General features: G+C 39.0%; 1 protein-coding gene across 1 annotated transcript in view; it reads left to right on the forward strand.

Annotated features, from left to right (window-relative positions):
* Positions 1–15,695, forward strand: part of DENND5B (DENN/MADD domain containing 5B) — a 203,001-nt gene that overhangs the window by 162,823 nt on the left and 24,483 nt on the right. Inside the window, exons 9-12 of the mRNA XM_012640953.1 lie at positions 1,983–2,114; positions 3,933–4,085; positions 4,879–4,957; positions 10,683–10,764. Coding sequence (XP_012496407.1) covers positions 1,983–2,114; positions 3,933–4,085; positions 4,879–4,957; positions 10,683–10,764 — 446 coding nt within the window. The remainder of the gene's footprint in view (positions 1–1,982; positions 2,115–3,932; positions 4,086–4,878; positions 4,958–10,682; positions 10,765–15,695) is intronic.

Raw genomic sequence — 15,695 nt, forward strand, 5'->3', positions numbered from 1 at the left:
CTCTTATTCATATATTTCAGAAAAAAGAGAAATGCCAATGATTTCTTCCCAGTCTGTTGCCTAACCATATCCCTCACTCCTTTTATTCTAGCCCGTATATTTCTTCCTAAGCTAAGTTTGATACTTAAGTCTTGTGGAGAACTGAGTCTTGTAGTGGTTCTACATTTGCATAAGTCCTAAAAATGGAAGAGTTGAGGCTAGGGGAAAAAGAATCCTTTAAACATTTAACAGTTAATGTTTGCTTTCACTATCCTCTTATCTCTAGTATTTACTATTCTGGGTAACATTAGTACAACCTGAAACAACAGGAAATGCAAATATTATAATTCTTATATAGAGTCCCTGCCCTGTATCTCAGGTTGATTTCTATGAAACTGTTTTCATTTCCTATATTTATTTGAAAACTACCCTTCAGAATGTTTCTATAAACCTGTTGCATTTAACTTCCCTATTAATAATAGTTGTCACTCATTCTTTCTTTTCCCTTCTTTCTGTGACCCTCTTAAAATATTTGAAGCAAAAAGTATACATAAGTGCTGTGGGAATTAAATGCCTGAAGAGTTCATTTGGTTTTTAAATCTTTCCTTAAAATGATTGGACTGGAAAAGAAACAGATTATTTTGTTAACATTGCCTTTCATCATGAAGGTTAGGAAGTAGCAGGTAAATTGATCAATTGAATTCCCGATCAGTGAGAATTTTTTTATTTGTACCAGATTTAGCAGATTATTGCTCTTCTAAAGGGGAACTATATTAAATGTACAAACTCCCTTTTATTTAAAGAATGCAAAGGGTTTTACAGATCTTTTCTTACAATACGAAGTTCTCCTCTTAAGATGGTGAGGATAGATTTCACATATGTACCCGTGGGAGGATGTGCTGGCTTGCAATCTCAGTGTCTCTCTCTCTCTCTGTGTGTGTGTGTCTCTCTCTCTCTCTCTTACACACACACACACACACACAAAACTGCTAGTTTTACTATATAATTCAGAGCAGTTACTGTCTAAATATGGTCCTAAGACACTTGGACTTTTTGGGGATTCTGCCCTGTGATCCTGATGTAAACATAAGGTATCTAGACAGACATTTACAGGTAGCATAGAAAGAAGAGGGAACCATGTGTCTTGTATTATTCACGTGTAGTGATTTTTTTTAAGTGGAAATTCACCAACCAAAGCTCAGGAACATTGGAAGTAGGTTTCTGTGGTACCTCAGAGTCACCACAGACTCTGAAAGTAACACTATGGTCCCACTTTCTCTTGATTATGGAGCAAGGCAAGGGAGGGCTTTAGCAAACATGTAACAGAAGGAAGAGGCCTCCTGCATTTGGAGCACATCATGCTGTTCAGAGTGATCTTATGGCCTTTTTATGAGGTAGATGGGCATGTTTTATGCCCATTTAGCAAATAAGCTGAGATGCACAGTCGTTATGCCTGAGGTCATAAAATTAGTTACAACCAGATTCTAGCCCTCATGATTTTACTGTTGTGACTTGGTTATAGAACACAGGGTTAGGTTGGAGAGCACTGCCCAAGAGGCTGGAGGCATGTTCGGTTTCTTGCTGCATGGGGAGAGGAATGGAGAAAACCAGTGACCTGTGGACAACTGGACTCCTACAGAACCTTGGATTTATAATCCAGACACCCAAATGTATTCATCCCAGCCACAATCTTGACTAATCACTACCTTGGGTGTTTCCAGTAAAAAGACCAACCTAATTGAAACTTCATCTCATTTTGAATGAGTTTTAACCTGATGGGGTTTCTGTCACCCTCTTTTTCACAGGCATTAACAGTTTGTGGGGGATGGGAGTGGAGTACAAGTGTTCTCTGCCTTTTGGTGCACTGAAACTTTAATTACTGTTACACACATACACGTATGGCCTTTTTTGCATCTTGTTTGTTCCTACACATGTTTGTGTAAGTTAAGAAAATCAGAAGGATATCTAATGTTTATGCATTAAGAATGCTCTTTAATTTTTAGAAATATATGCAAGAGGCACGAAGTTTAGGAAAAAACCTGAGGCAACCCAAATTGTCAGACCTGTCTCCTGCAGTGATTGCACAGACCAACTGGAAATTTGTAGAAGGCTTATTAAAAGAATGTAGAATGAAGGTATGTATGACTCACTGATGCCAGAGAGCATGCATTCATGTTTGCACCATGTGTGAGGCTAAGATGAGCAGGGTCAACCCCCATTTGAGCCTGTAACTTTCCTAGACGAAAACTTTTACCATGACATAGAGCTCATGTGCTCTTTACTGAGGTATTGAACCTCCGTGGGTTCTCCATTGTCCACAGAATGAATGACATGGGAGCCCTGCATGGTTTTTTTTCACCTTTTCAGCCATGGCTGTCCTCCTCTCCAGCATAGACAGATGTATTAAACCACCCATAGGTTGTGTCAGGAATGTTGTCACCTTGTGTGAATGACAACATATTTTTTAAGTCTGTGTATATACCTATGTACAACCTTATCTGTGCCCATGCGTGTGTTTGTATACCCATAAGGAAAAAGACCTTAGCTGTGTCGTAGTATGTATTGCACACCAAGTCTCCTCTCAGATATCTGTGTTTGTCGGAGATAGCAGTATAAATTAACAAAACTCAAAACATCATTTTAGCCAATAATTTCATTCATTTTTAGACAGTCATTTCTTAGATACCTTCTCTGCATGTTCAATAAATGCACTGTTTTCAGCATCAGTATATAGTAGTGAATCAGACAGATAAGGAACTAAAGGAACTGCCTAAAATAACTAGATCCTGGCCAGGCGTGGTGGTTCATGCCTGTAATCCTCGCACTCTGGGAGGCCGAGGCGAGAGGATCACTTGAGGTCAGGTCCAGACCAGCCTCAGGAAGAGCAAGACCCCATCTCTACTAAAAATAGAAAGAAATTAGCTAGGCAACTAAAATAGAAAAAATTAGCTGGGTGTGGTGGTGCCAGTCTGTAGTCCCAGCTACTTGGCAGGCTGAGGCAGGAAGGATCACTTGAGCCCAGGAGTTTGAGGTTGCTGTGAGGTAGGCTGATGCCACAGCACTCTAGCCTGGGCAACAGAGCGAGACTGTCTCAAAAAAAAAAAAAAAAAAAAACTAGATCCTCTCTCACTTACATTTTATAAGCACTGCTAAGACTGATGCAAATTATCTTACATGAAACTCATTTCCATTTCCTTTCCATTTTTTGGTGCATACCCATGAGAAAAGAAGAAATAAAAGAGGAAGGGAAAAAAAAGAGTCCTGGTTCACTCACTAATTAGAGTTCTCAAAAAACTTAGAGCTGCCCATTTATATTGTGGTTTTTACCTAAGTGCAGTCAAACTAAGCGTAGGACGATGCTTTATAAATAGTATATTATTTTCTTTTTGGTCATCCTCCATTTCTCTAACAAAATAGTAAAATATAGATGATATTACTCCAGTTAGTTGACCACAGAGATTAAGAAGGTATTTTTCCCACACCGGGCGCGGTGGCTCACGCCTGTAATCCTAGCACTCTGGGAGGCCGAGGTGGGTGGATTGCTCAAGGTCAGGAGTTCGAGACCAGCCTGAGCAAGAGCGAGACCCCATCTCTACTAAAAATAGAAAGAAATTATTTGGACAACTAAAAATCTATATAGAAAAAAAATTAGCCAGGCATGGTGGCTCATGTCTCTAGTCCCAGCTACTCGGGAGGCTGAGGCAGTAGGATTGCTCAAGCCCAGGAGTTTGAGGTTGCTGTGAGCTAGGCTGACACCACGGCACTCTACTCCGGCAACAGAGTGAGAGTCTGTCTCAAAAAAAAAAAAAAAAGAAGGTATTTTTCCCAAGGTGATTAAAAATACACAATTAGAAGTATCGTGAAGGGAAGCCAGGTCTCCTATTCCAGTAATCGATTTGTTGGGTTTTGGTTTCACTGCTGGGTTAACTTCTGACCACATGTGACATTTTCAGACAAAACGCATGCTGGTGGAAAAGATGGGACACGAAGCAGTGGAACTGGGCCATGGAGAAGCAAACATCACTGGCTTGGAGGAGAACACCTTGATCGCCAGCCTCTGTGACCTACTAGAGAGGATATGGAGTCATGGCTTGCAGGTCAAGCAGGTAACAGTCTCAGGAGGTCCTGGTGACATGGCCAGTTAGGAGCCCTGTTAAGAAATGTAACAAGGAGGAAAAGATGTCGAAAAAATCATATGTTCCTTTGTCACAGGATAACTAGAAATCTGCCACATTCATTGCAGAGACTGTATCCCCATTAAATGCAGGGATTGAGATTCCATTAAATGTCTGCTTTGGCACTCTCCAGGAAAAAATTCTACTAGCCAGAATTAACAGTTCTATACTGTTTTAAGTTATCTAATAATTCAGGGTGGAAAAATTCAAATGCTCTCTTTACTTTTGTGTGTTTAGTCTCCCTTTCTGATTTTTTCTTGATGTGTGCATGTTTCTTTTCTCTTTCTCCTCTCACCCCAATTTTTCCCCTCGTCTCCACTCTATATATCTAAACATATTTTACATATGGATGTACACAAACACATTTTATGCTGCTGGAGCCTTTTAATTCCATGGTTACTTAATGTGGCCAGTGTAGACAGCCCTAATTACATACAAATAAGAAAGGCCTGAGCTGACATCAGACATCTCTGTGCCCGCCCTTCTGACCTTCTGCTTAGTTGCTTCTCTTCTCCTGGTTCTTGCTAACCTTCTCAGTGAGGCAAAGCATGACTTTCATAACACATGGAGTGAGATGCTCAGAATGTCACACAGCTTGGCATGGATGAGATTGTGTCACCAAACTTCTAAATGGCTATTTAATGTGAATGATTTTAATGAGAAATTATTTTTTGATTAATTATTTCTTACAAAATGAACATTTTTATGTACCTTGTACTTTCAGGGAAAGTCAGCTTTGTGGTCACACCTAATTCAATTTCAGGACAGAGAAGAGAAGCAAGAGCACCTTGCAGAATCACCAGGTGAGAGATCATTGGTTTAATCGTTTCTATAAAACTGGCAGCATTGGACATTGAGGAGAATCAATACTGTATAGCAACACTATGTCAATGATTGTCTTGATCTCTTTCTCAAGCTAAAACTTAACGCCATCTTGCCAGTAGTGGGATAATGTAGAAGGAGCAATATTATTTACTAGCTGTGAGACCTGGGAAAAGTCATTTGACCTTTCTGATCTCCTGCTTCCTCATCTGTAAGATAGGGAGAATAATATTAGCTATGCCAAAGCTGTCATGTTGATCACATAAGGTAACATGTGAAAATCTCCAATGAATCGTAAAGGACCATACAAGTATTCCTTACTCTCACCAGTATTAGGGTGTGGTGTATACTGATTATTTTCTTTAAAAAAAGTTGTATGGCATCATTAATGATCTTTCAGGGAAAAATATGTATATATGTCTCAGTCTTTAGGATTTTTGAATTCTTCAGTTTATAGAAAATATATGTTAGAAATGTCTAACACTTTTTTTTAACTAATTAGAATTATGTAGTGTTACTTAAGCTAAATATTCTACCTACTATGTATTTTTCACAAGGAGCTTGCTTTTTCTTTATGTAAAATAACCATCTATTTCACAAAAAGTAGAAGTGAGGCCGGGCGTGGTGCTCACGCCTGTAATCCTAGCACTTTAGAAGGCCAAGGCAGGAGGATTGCTTGTGGCCAAGAGTTCGAGACCAGCCTGAGCAAGAGCGAGACCCTGTCTCTACTAAAAATAGAAAGAAATTAGCTGGACAACTAAAAATATATAGAAAAAATTAGCCAGGCATGGTGGCACATGCCTGTAGTCCCAGCTACTCGGGAGGCTGAGGCAGAAGGATTGCTTGAGCCCAGGAGTTTGAGGTTGCTGTGAGCTAGGCTGACACCACGGCACTCACTCTAGCCCGGGCAACAAAGCAAGACTCTGTCTCAAAAAAAAAAAAGAAAAAGTAGAAGTGACACAGTGGGAAGCTAATAGAGATAAAATGTATTATATTGAGTCAGCCATTTGGGAACCTTTTCTAAAATCATGGATTATTTTAGACATTCAGAAATGTAAAAAAAATAATATTTTTAAGAACTCATAAGCCAACCACTAGCTTAAGAAATAGTGACTGGGCATGGTGGTGCACACCTATAGTCTCAGCTCCTTGGGAGGCTAAGGCAGGAGGATCGCTTGAGCCTAGGAATTCAAGGTGGCAGTGAGCTATGATTGTGCCTGTGAATAGTCACTGCACTCCAGCCTAAGCAACATAGTGAGACCCCCATCTCTAAAATAATAATAATTAAATAAATAAATAAAGTAATGCATCTCAAACATGATTGAATTAGAATGTATTCATCCCTAATTCACTTTCCCTCACTGCCCCTAGAAGACAACACTACCCTAAATGTGGGGTTTATTGTTGGAAACCTAATTTCTAAATTTATGTAGTCAGACAGCTGGGAATATGAGTTCGAGGCAACATTGCCCTAGAGCTCCTCTAACCAGAATGTCAAGGTTCTGCTGTCCCAGCCTGTGACTATATTTACAGATTCAGATCAAGTTTAAAAGCATTCTCTAGTGTCTATCTTCTCTGCCCCTTTTTCTCTTAAAAAAGTAAAAATGCATTGGCATATGCCCCAAAACTGTCTTTAACAGAAAATATAGCTGTTCAGATCATAAGACCATAACCAAGGCAGCTTAGTCTAATTAGAAAAAAATAAATTCCTAGGAAGAAATAGCCATTTGTAGGGTGAAATGTTGGAAAGCCAAGCTTAGTTAAGACAGGGAGGTGGAAGCATTTAGCTCTTATTCCAAATGAAGCATGTGAGTTACGTCTAGCGCTTTAGTCAATTTTTTTTTTTAAAGAGACCGTGTCTCACTCTGTTGCCCGGGCTGGAGTGCAGTGACAGGATCATAGCTCATCATAGCCTTGAACTCCTGAGCTCAGGCAATCCTCCTCCCTCAGCCTCCTGAGTAGCCAGGACTACGGCACACACCACCGTGATTGGCTTGTCCAGCTGTTAGAATGGGCAGCTACTGGGCAACACCAGCAGTTTTCATGGCTGTGGCTGTTCAAATGCTGAATGGTTCATTCAGAGACCAGACTCCTGGCTGTTTGCAGTGGCCTTCAGTCAGTTGTGGTACTGGCAAAACTCTGAAGTCAAGGCTAAGAAATATAAAATGTGTCCAAGCCTCATGTAGTTACTCTCTGTGCCGTACTGGCAAATGTTGATGAAGGGCTAGTGATGTAAGAGTGAACAAAGTTAGATATTTTACTGATCATAAGTAAGATTAAGCCATGTACCTTTTGAAATCAAAGTTTACTGTCTGTTTAGGGGGGTGGATTTTATAAACATTGCTCTAACACTACTGGTGATTCAGCCCAGGAAGTTAAGACATAAAAATATGAGAGTGTGAAATATGTATAAAAACATCAGTTTTAAAAAAGAAATATTTCATTCTTGAGAAACAATACAGTGTTCTAATTATGAAAAAATTAGCAGATTTTTTTTGTTTGTTTGTTTTTTGTTTTTTTTTTTTTGAGACAGAGTCTCGCTCTGTTGCTGGGGCTAGAGTGCTGTGGCGTCAGCCTAGCTCACAGCAACCTCAAATTCCTGGACTCAAGCAATCCTTCTGCCTCACCCTCCTGAGTAGCTGGGACTACAGGCATGCGCCATGATGCCCAGCTAATTTTTTCTATATGTATATATTTTTTTAGTTGCCCAGATCATTTCTTTCTATTTTTTAGTAGAGACAGGGTATCACTCTTGCTCAGGCTAGTCTCGAACTCCTGACCTTGAGCGATCCACCCGCCTCAGCCTCCCAGAGTGCTAGGATTACAGGCGTGAGCCACCGCGCCCGGCCAAAAATTAGCAGTTTTAAATACGGATTTTTTTGCCCAAAAAGTACTTTTTGTTTGCCAATTATTAAGCTTTCTAATTAATGGTAGTAAACAGTCTGCATTGTCACACAAAGGATAGATCCTCAGACATTCACGGCGGATTTAAACACTATTCTTGGCTGGCGCGGTGGCTCACGCCTGTAATCCTAGCTCTCTGGGAGGCCGAGGCAGCTCAGGAGTTCGAAACCAGCCTGAGCAAGAGCAAGACCCCGTCTCTACTAAAATTAGAAAGAAATTAATCAGACAACTAAAAATATATAGAAAAAATTAGCCGGGCATGCTGGCGCATGCCTGTAGTCCCAGCTACTTGGGTGGCTGAGGCAGAAGGATTGCTTGAGCCCAGGAGTTTGAGGTTGCTGTGAGCTAGAATGATGCCACGGCACTCTAGCCCGGGCAACACAGTGAGACTATGTCTCAAAAAAATAAATAAATGAATAAACACTATTCTTACTAGCATCGAGCCACTCTGAGACTCGATCATACGTAATTACCGTCCTTCTTCAGAAGCAGCACTAAACAGGAATCAAGAGACATTTTAAGAGTTGTAGAGGAGTGGGAAGGGTCTGTCTTGGCAAGAGGACCATAATGTGTAGACTATTAATTTGACCTAGTGATCCCTGCACCTAGTAGTTGAAGTCCTGTTTCTGAGAAAGAATCTCAGAATGCAACTGGTCCTAGAACAAGGACTGTTATTGATGTATCACCAAAAAGTTTCAATCTTTGCAAATGTTGGTGAGTTCTTAAACCTTGTCCCCTCAGACAAGCCTCAGACAAGGTTCTACTACTCAACTATAAATGGATTTTTAAATCACTTGGCAAGGGGCTGGGCACAGAAGGGGATGGAAATGCTACTTTTAAATGGTTATTCTGGATCTAGCCCGGGAGTTTTAAGTCAGTCTTAAATCATCCTATCTTCATCAGAAATTTTCTTTTAATTACTTACCTACCTACAGACTGTATATGGTTCTGTAAAAATAATATATGCAGTCTCTGCCCTCTTCAAACTTACTCTCTGTGCAGTAGCATTGATTCAGGCAGATATACAAAGGGAATTCCTGTGGCCAAGTATTAAATACACGAATCTTGTCAGGCACAGTGGCTCACACCTGTAATCCTAGCACTCTGGGAGGATGAGGCTGGAGGATTGCTTGAGGCCCAGGAGTTTGAGACCAGCCTGAGCAAGAGCGAGACCCCATCTCTACAAAAAACTAGAAAAATTAGCCAGGCATGGTAGTGCGCACCTATAGTCCCAGCTACTGAGGAGGCTGAGGCAGGAGGATTGCTTGAGCCCAGGAGTTTGAGGTTGGAGTGAGCTGTGATGATGCCACTCTACTCCAGCCCAAGTAACAGAGCGAGACCCTATCTCAAAAAAAGAAAAAAAAAAATTCATGAATCTTTACGTTGAAGGAGAAAGTGGCCTATTGCATTTTGAGTATTTTGAATTAAGAAATAGTAATGAAAGTATACATTTAAATAGCTTGTAAAATTCTTTTCTGGCTGGAGTAGACATCATGGAAATCTTCTTAGATTTTATTATAGATCTCCACATAAAAGCTATGGCTTCATTTCATAACCCCTAATCTGTGTTCTACTCACAGGCTTCTGAACTCTTCTTTCCAAAGTCAGTAATAAACTATTGTATTAGTTTTTTAGGTCTGCTATAATGATGTGCCACAAACTGAGTGGCTTAAACAACAGAAATTTATTGTCTCATTTCTGGAAGATAGAAATCCAAAATCAAGGTGTTGGCTGGGTTGGAGCCTTCTGAGGACTGTGAGAAAGAACCTGTTTCGCTCCTCTCTCCTAGCTTCCAGTAGTTTCAGGCATTCCTTGGATGGTAGATGGCATTCTCCCTCTGTCTTCACATTGTCTTTCCTCTATGTGTGTCTGTCCCTGTGTCCAAATTTCCCTTTTATATAGAAGGCCACCAGTAACACTGGTTAGGGCCCACTCTGACGACCCCATCTGGATCATCTCCGAAGACCCTTGTTTCCAAATAAGGTCATCACATTTAGAGGTACTGATAAGGGTTAGGACTTCAACATCTTTGTAGGGGCACAGTGCAAACCACAACATCTACTATTGGCCTAATTCTGTGTCATCATCCACCTATTACATTAACAGATTATTCCCAAATCTCTTTCTCCAGCCCTAGTTTCTAGGCATCCAAAGATGGATATAGGAACTCAGCACATTTTAAAACAAACTCATTATCTCAGCACCTCTCCCTGCTGTACCTGTCAGGCTTTCTCTATTCTCTCTGTCTTATTTAATGGCATCAGCACCCTCCTCTCAGTCAAGCTAGAAGCCAGAAAGTCGTGTGTAATGAGTGGAAAGCCCACTGGACACAACACCAGAACACTCTGTTTCTTATAATAAATTTATACAATTGGTCACATTTCTTAAACCTCTTTGAGCCTTAGTTTCTTCATTTGCAAAATTAAGATTAAAAAAAATTCAAAGGATAATTCTAATTAGTTGTGATAGTATATATTAAAATACTTTAAAACAGTGTTTAATATTGGTGGGTTTTTTTGCTATTAGAATGAATAGCTAGAAAATGACTGGTCCTTATGGCCAGCAATATTTGCTAGGTGGGCTTTTATGATTCATTTTAAATTTCTAAATACAACCCCAGATTAACTAGAAAGAAAACAGCTAATTTACTGTATTAATAAAGTAGCAACATTCAGGAAAAAGAATTTGAGCTTTTCTATTGTCTTTGAAATTTGTTCTTACCAGCAGTTTCAAAGTATTTATTTATAGAGTGTGAACCATGTAGATCATTTTCTAATACTTTGCTGATATTTTTCTGCATAGTTGCCCTTGGACCAGAAAGAAGAAAATCTGACTCAGGAGTTATATTACCAACACTCAGGGTCTCTCTTATTCAAGACATGAGGTATTTGTTACATATGTTAGCGTATGGTAATAACTTTGAAGTATTTTATGACTTTCACCTAAATTACTCAAATAATTATGATTATGTGTGTTTTTTGCTTATGTATTCTGAAGAAAGAACTTTTTATAATTTTTATTTTACTTTTATACTATTATATGATTTCCTGACATTAAATCCAAAGGGAAGAAGCTGAGAAGAGTTTTAAAGCATCTCTAAACTATTTTATAACTTCTTTTGTTCAGTTTTTTAAAACTACCTTAAATACCTGCTGCCACAGATACAAACAAAAAAATCTGCAAATAATCGCAGGTTACTTAGCAGAAAAATTACTATCAGATAGATTTAGATTGAAGTGAATACAAATCTGAGAATTATCACTTTCAGTTACTGGTCTTAGAAATCTTCAGAAGGCATCAAGATATCTAAAATGGATTTATTGATTAAGGAAGGCAGAGACTTTTTTCTTTTAAATATTTTAGGTACAGTGCTTAGTCAACTCTTACAAAGTATGACTCTTATGAGTGGCAGCATAGTATAGTGGTAATACATCCTGGCTTGACCACTTACTGTGTGACCTTAGGCAATTTTCATAACTTCTCTGTGCCTCAGTTTTCCCATCTCTCATATAGATTAGAAACACTACCTATCTCATAGGATTGTTATGAGAATCAAATGAGTTAGTCCATGTCAAAAGTTTAAAGAAATACTTGGCTCATACTAAGAGTTCACTGAATGGTGGTTGTCATCTGAATCAATTTATATCTTAAATGTCAGTATTCCTTGGTAAATGAATGTTGTTGTCCTTATATGGTTTATAATTCCTTTCGATGGTCAGCAGAAGAGGGATACTTATAAGTATGAGGAGAAAATAATCCCAGTTTTCTTAAGAGAAACATAAACCCACATGTGCTCTACAGTGATTTCACAGTAGCCATCACGTTAAGGTGATGGTTGTTGACAGCTTTGCAGCTGTGACCTCGTCAAACTTCTGAAACCTAATTAGGAGATGATCACATCACATAAGGCTACCCTGCTCGTTCCAATTCTTACTTAATTACTTTTATCTACTTCATGTTGGTTTTGGGGGAGAAGGGAGGTCTTGCTTAGATTTACTCTCCTCACTTGATAAGAGGCAGTATAGCATGTTGGGTAAGACCTTGGGCTTCTTGACAGTATCTTAAAAGAACAACAACAAAAGAAAAAGACTCCGGGTTTCAGAACCAGCCTATACTGGTTTGTATTTCAGCTCTGCTGCTCACTAGCTTTGTAGCTTGTGGCAATTTCTTACACTCTCAGTTTTATCACCTGTAAATGGGGATGATAATAATAATGCTTCTCTCTCAAAATGTTGGGGTAAAGATTCAATGAGATAATAAATGTAAAACACACAAAACAGGCCTGAAATATATGTATGTTTACTAACTCCTGCATAGTGCATGAGTTATACATATGTCTATATTTATTTCTATTTGTCTTTATATGTGTGTATATATATTTTTATATGTACACACACACATGTATCTTAAACCATGAGTTTATCATGACATCTCTGATTCCAATTCAATGCCACAAGGATCATGCTAGCCTTCACCCTTTCCTTACTTGTAATTTCCTTCTCCAATGGTGAGAAACATGCCTCTCATTAGCTATAGTATATTTCCTTATTTGTGTAGCCCTAGTATAGACATAAAGTCATTTTCGAATTGCTAACCCATACCACTGTGAGAATCAAGTTTACTTTAGAGCATAGTGTTTGTGTGCAGCTCTAGTTTCTTTTATCATTAGCCTTTCAGTATCTAGTTAAAATACTGTTTTCTGTAACTTAGAGTTAGTTCTTTTTTTTTTATCCATTCCCTTCATTGTGGTTATATTATTCATTTGTAATATAGTTAGGTTTTTTTGTTAGTTTTTATTTTATTTTTGTTTCCCTCAACATCCTGATTGCTCTTTTGTATTTCCTAAATTTATATACGGTAAAATTTACTCTTTGTGTGTAGTTCTGTGGATTTTACAAATGCACAATCGTGATATAGGGCAGTTCTATCACCCCAAAAAGTCCCTATGCTACTTCTTTTTAATTATCTCCTCTCCCAGTTCCCTACCCGTGACAATCACTGATTTATTTCCAAGCTCTTTGCATTGCGAGGGCCTAGAAGTAGTACTACCCCAGTAGCAATGAGCACACCTAACACCCACATATTGGTTTCTCCTTAATGAAAGGAATCAAGGCTCCCTAGAGAAGTGGATGATTCCAGGGCTGAGGTAACGCAAATATAGGATGAGCCTCGTGTATCTTGTGGTGTTAGAAAGTCGGGAAGTACTCAGAAAATGATAAGGTCATATCAAAAGGACACAGGAGCCAACCTGAAAAAGCTGCCAGTGGCCAAAGCTGGAACAATTTGAGCAACAAAAGAAATAATGATAGAATTGGAGCGTAACTCAGAATAAAATAAATATCCATGAGTCCATTCCAATATTAAAAAAAGAATTAATTTCTTTGACATTATTTTCTCAAAAAAATAAGAAAATAAATAAATGAATGGGAGGAATGGAACAGCTCCTTTTTACAGAAGTGCTCCAATTAATAAATGTAGAGGAATGAAGTAGAAAAAATAGTTGAAAGTTTGAGGCAAACCCAGGATATTTACATAGTTTCAAAGTGTGTCTCCCAAGAATTTATTTACTACAAAGAGAAAAACAGGCTGGTGCATTGGCTTACGCCTGTAATCCTAGCACTTTGGTAGGCCAAGGCAGGAGGATTGCTTGAGGCCAGGAGTTCAAGACCAGCCTGGCAACACAGAGAGACACTGTTTCTACAAACAATTTTTTTTTAAAAATTAGCCAGGCGTCGTGGTACACTCCTGTAGTCCCAAGCTAGTTGAAGGATAGGGCAGGAGGATCACAGTTGCAGTGAACTGTGATCACGCCAGTGCACTCTGGCTCTGCCAACAAAGTGAGACCCTCTCTCTGAAAAAATAAAAAAGAAAAGAAAAATAGTAACTTAATAGTAGAGAAACCCAGCAGACACCACCCTAACCAAATGATCAAGGTTAACATTTCTAGTAATAAGACAAATCAATATCATGCACCCCTGACATGAACACTGAAAAGAGTACATCACTTCTGCAGTATTATCGTTATAAATGCATAACCTCAATCTAACCAAGCCTGGCACGGTGGTTCACAGCTGTAGTCCAACTAACTCTGGAGGCTGAGGAAGGAGGATTTGCTTGAGCCCAGGAGTTTGAATCCAGCCTGGACAATATAAGGAAACCTCGTCTCAAAAAAAAAAAAATTGACCAGTACTCTTCAAAAGTTTCAAGGTCATGAAAGACAAGGAAAGGCTGAGGAACTGTCACAGGTTGGAGGAGAGTAAGGAGATGACAGTCAAATGCAATGTGAGATCCTGTTCTAAATCCTGGAACAGAAAAAGGACACAAGGGGGAAAACTGGTAAAGTCAGTCTAGTTTAGTTAATAGTATTATACCAATGTTATCTTAGTTTGGTTATACAAGATATTAACACAGCACTCTAGCCCAGGAGTTTGAGGTTGCAGTGAACTGTGATGACGCCACTGTATTCTACCCAGGGCAACAGAGCAAGACTCTGTCTCAAAAAACACCCAAAATAATTTTCTAAATTTTGTTTTTTCTAACTTGGACAATTATAGAAAACTTATCTTCTAAAAACAAGGAAGTCTACCTCTCTTGAGTCCATGTTTTCTGTTGGGTACATGCTTCTCTTGGTACCTCCTGTCTTCCTAAGTTTAAGGCAAAGGCACTGGCAGTGTAGACAGTTGAGTCCTCCTGATTGTTGAGAGTCTTGGCACCATGTTTCTTAGCAGCCGGCATGAGTCCAAGACAGGCATATCAAAAAACTAATATCTTTCATAGTATCTCAATCCCCAAGACCTTCATAGGTGCTAAGTATCACCAAACCATCAGTAATATTAATGGAATGATTTTTTTTGCTCTAAAGAGAAAGACTGGGGACAGCAAATAATTGCACACATTATCTACACATAAAAGAGGAGTGTCATGACAGTGTTACCATTATTAGCAATTTCTTTCCAGAGGATCAATGCACATACCATGTAGCTGTTCAAACAGACTTGTGCTTAATAACAAAATGTAATTAATGATGAGGGGCATAGTAGAACATTATATGACCTAAGAGATTGTGAGTACTATAATCCAAGGACAAATACTCTGAATATTAACTAAACGAACAGGACATCTGAGTAAATCCTAGGAATATTTTGTTTTATATTTTCATAAGTAACATATGCACATGTGCTTATGAGCATCTGGCTTTATTTGACACTAAAATTAAGTTGTCATGATTGACTTTGATATTCCTGGGAAGGTTTGAAGAATATTATGACTGCACACCATATGAACTTAAAGATGGCTAATTTCTTAATTTTTCTAATAAACATTATTAGGTTTCACTGGTGATTCAATAAAATAAGCCAGTTTTGGACTCAGGAAATGTAGATTCAGACTGAGGTGTTGCCATTCCCTGAGTCAGAAACATTTGGCTTTAGGGAACAGAAGTCCATTCAAACTAGCTTCAGCAAAAAGGAGGTTTTCTTGGAGATACGTAAGGATGTTTTCTAGAATCCAAGAACAAAAACTTTGGCTAGATTGGAAGCAGCCTTGTCACAGGCTGCTGTCTCTGTCTCACTACAAGCAAAAATCGTCTCTGTTTCTCCCTCTACACCTGCTGCATCTTCCCCCCTCCCCTCTCCTCCCTCCCTTTCCTGCTTTATTGTACACATGATCACCCAAGCCCTGGCTTTAACATCATTTCTTATTTTAAGCAGTCAACAAAAACTAACTCAGGGCTGGGCACGGTAGCTCACGCCTGTAGTCCTAGCTGTCTGGGAGGCCGAGGCAGGTGGATCGTTTGAGCTCAGGAGTTCGAAACCA

This window comes from Propithecus coquereli, unplaced genomic scaffold, assembly GCF_000956105.1.
Source record: "Propithecus coquereli isolate 6110/MARCELLA unplaced genomic scaffold, Pcoq_1.0 Scaffold16, whole genome shotgun sequence".
Classification (NCBI taxonomy): Eukaryota; Metazoa; Chordata; class Mammalia; order Primates; family Indriidae; genus Propithecus; species Propithecus coquereli.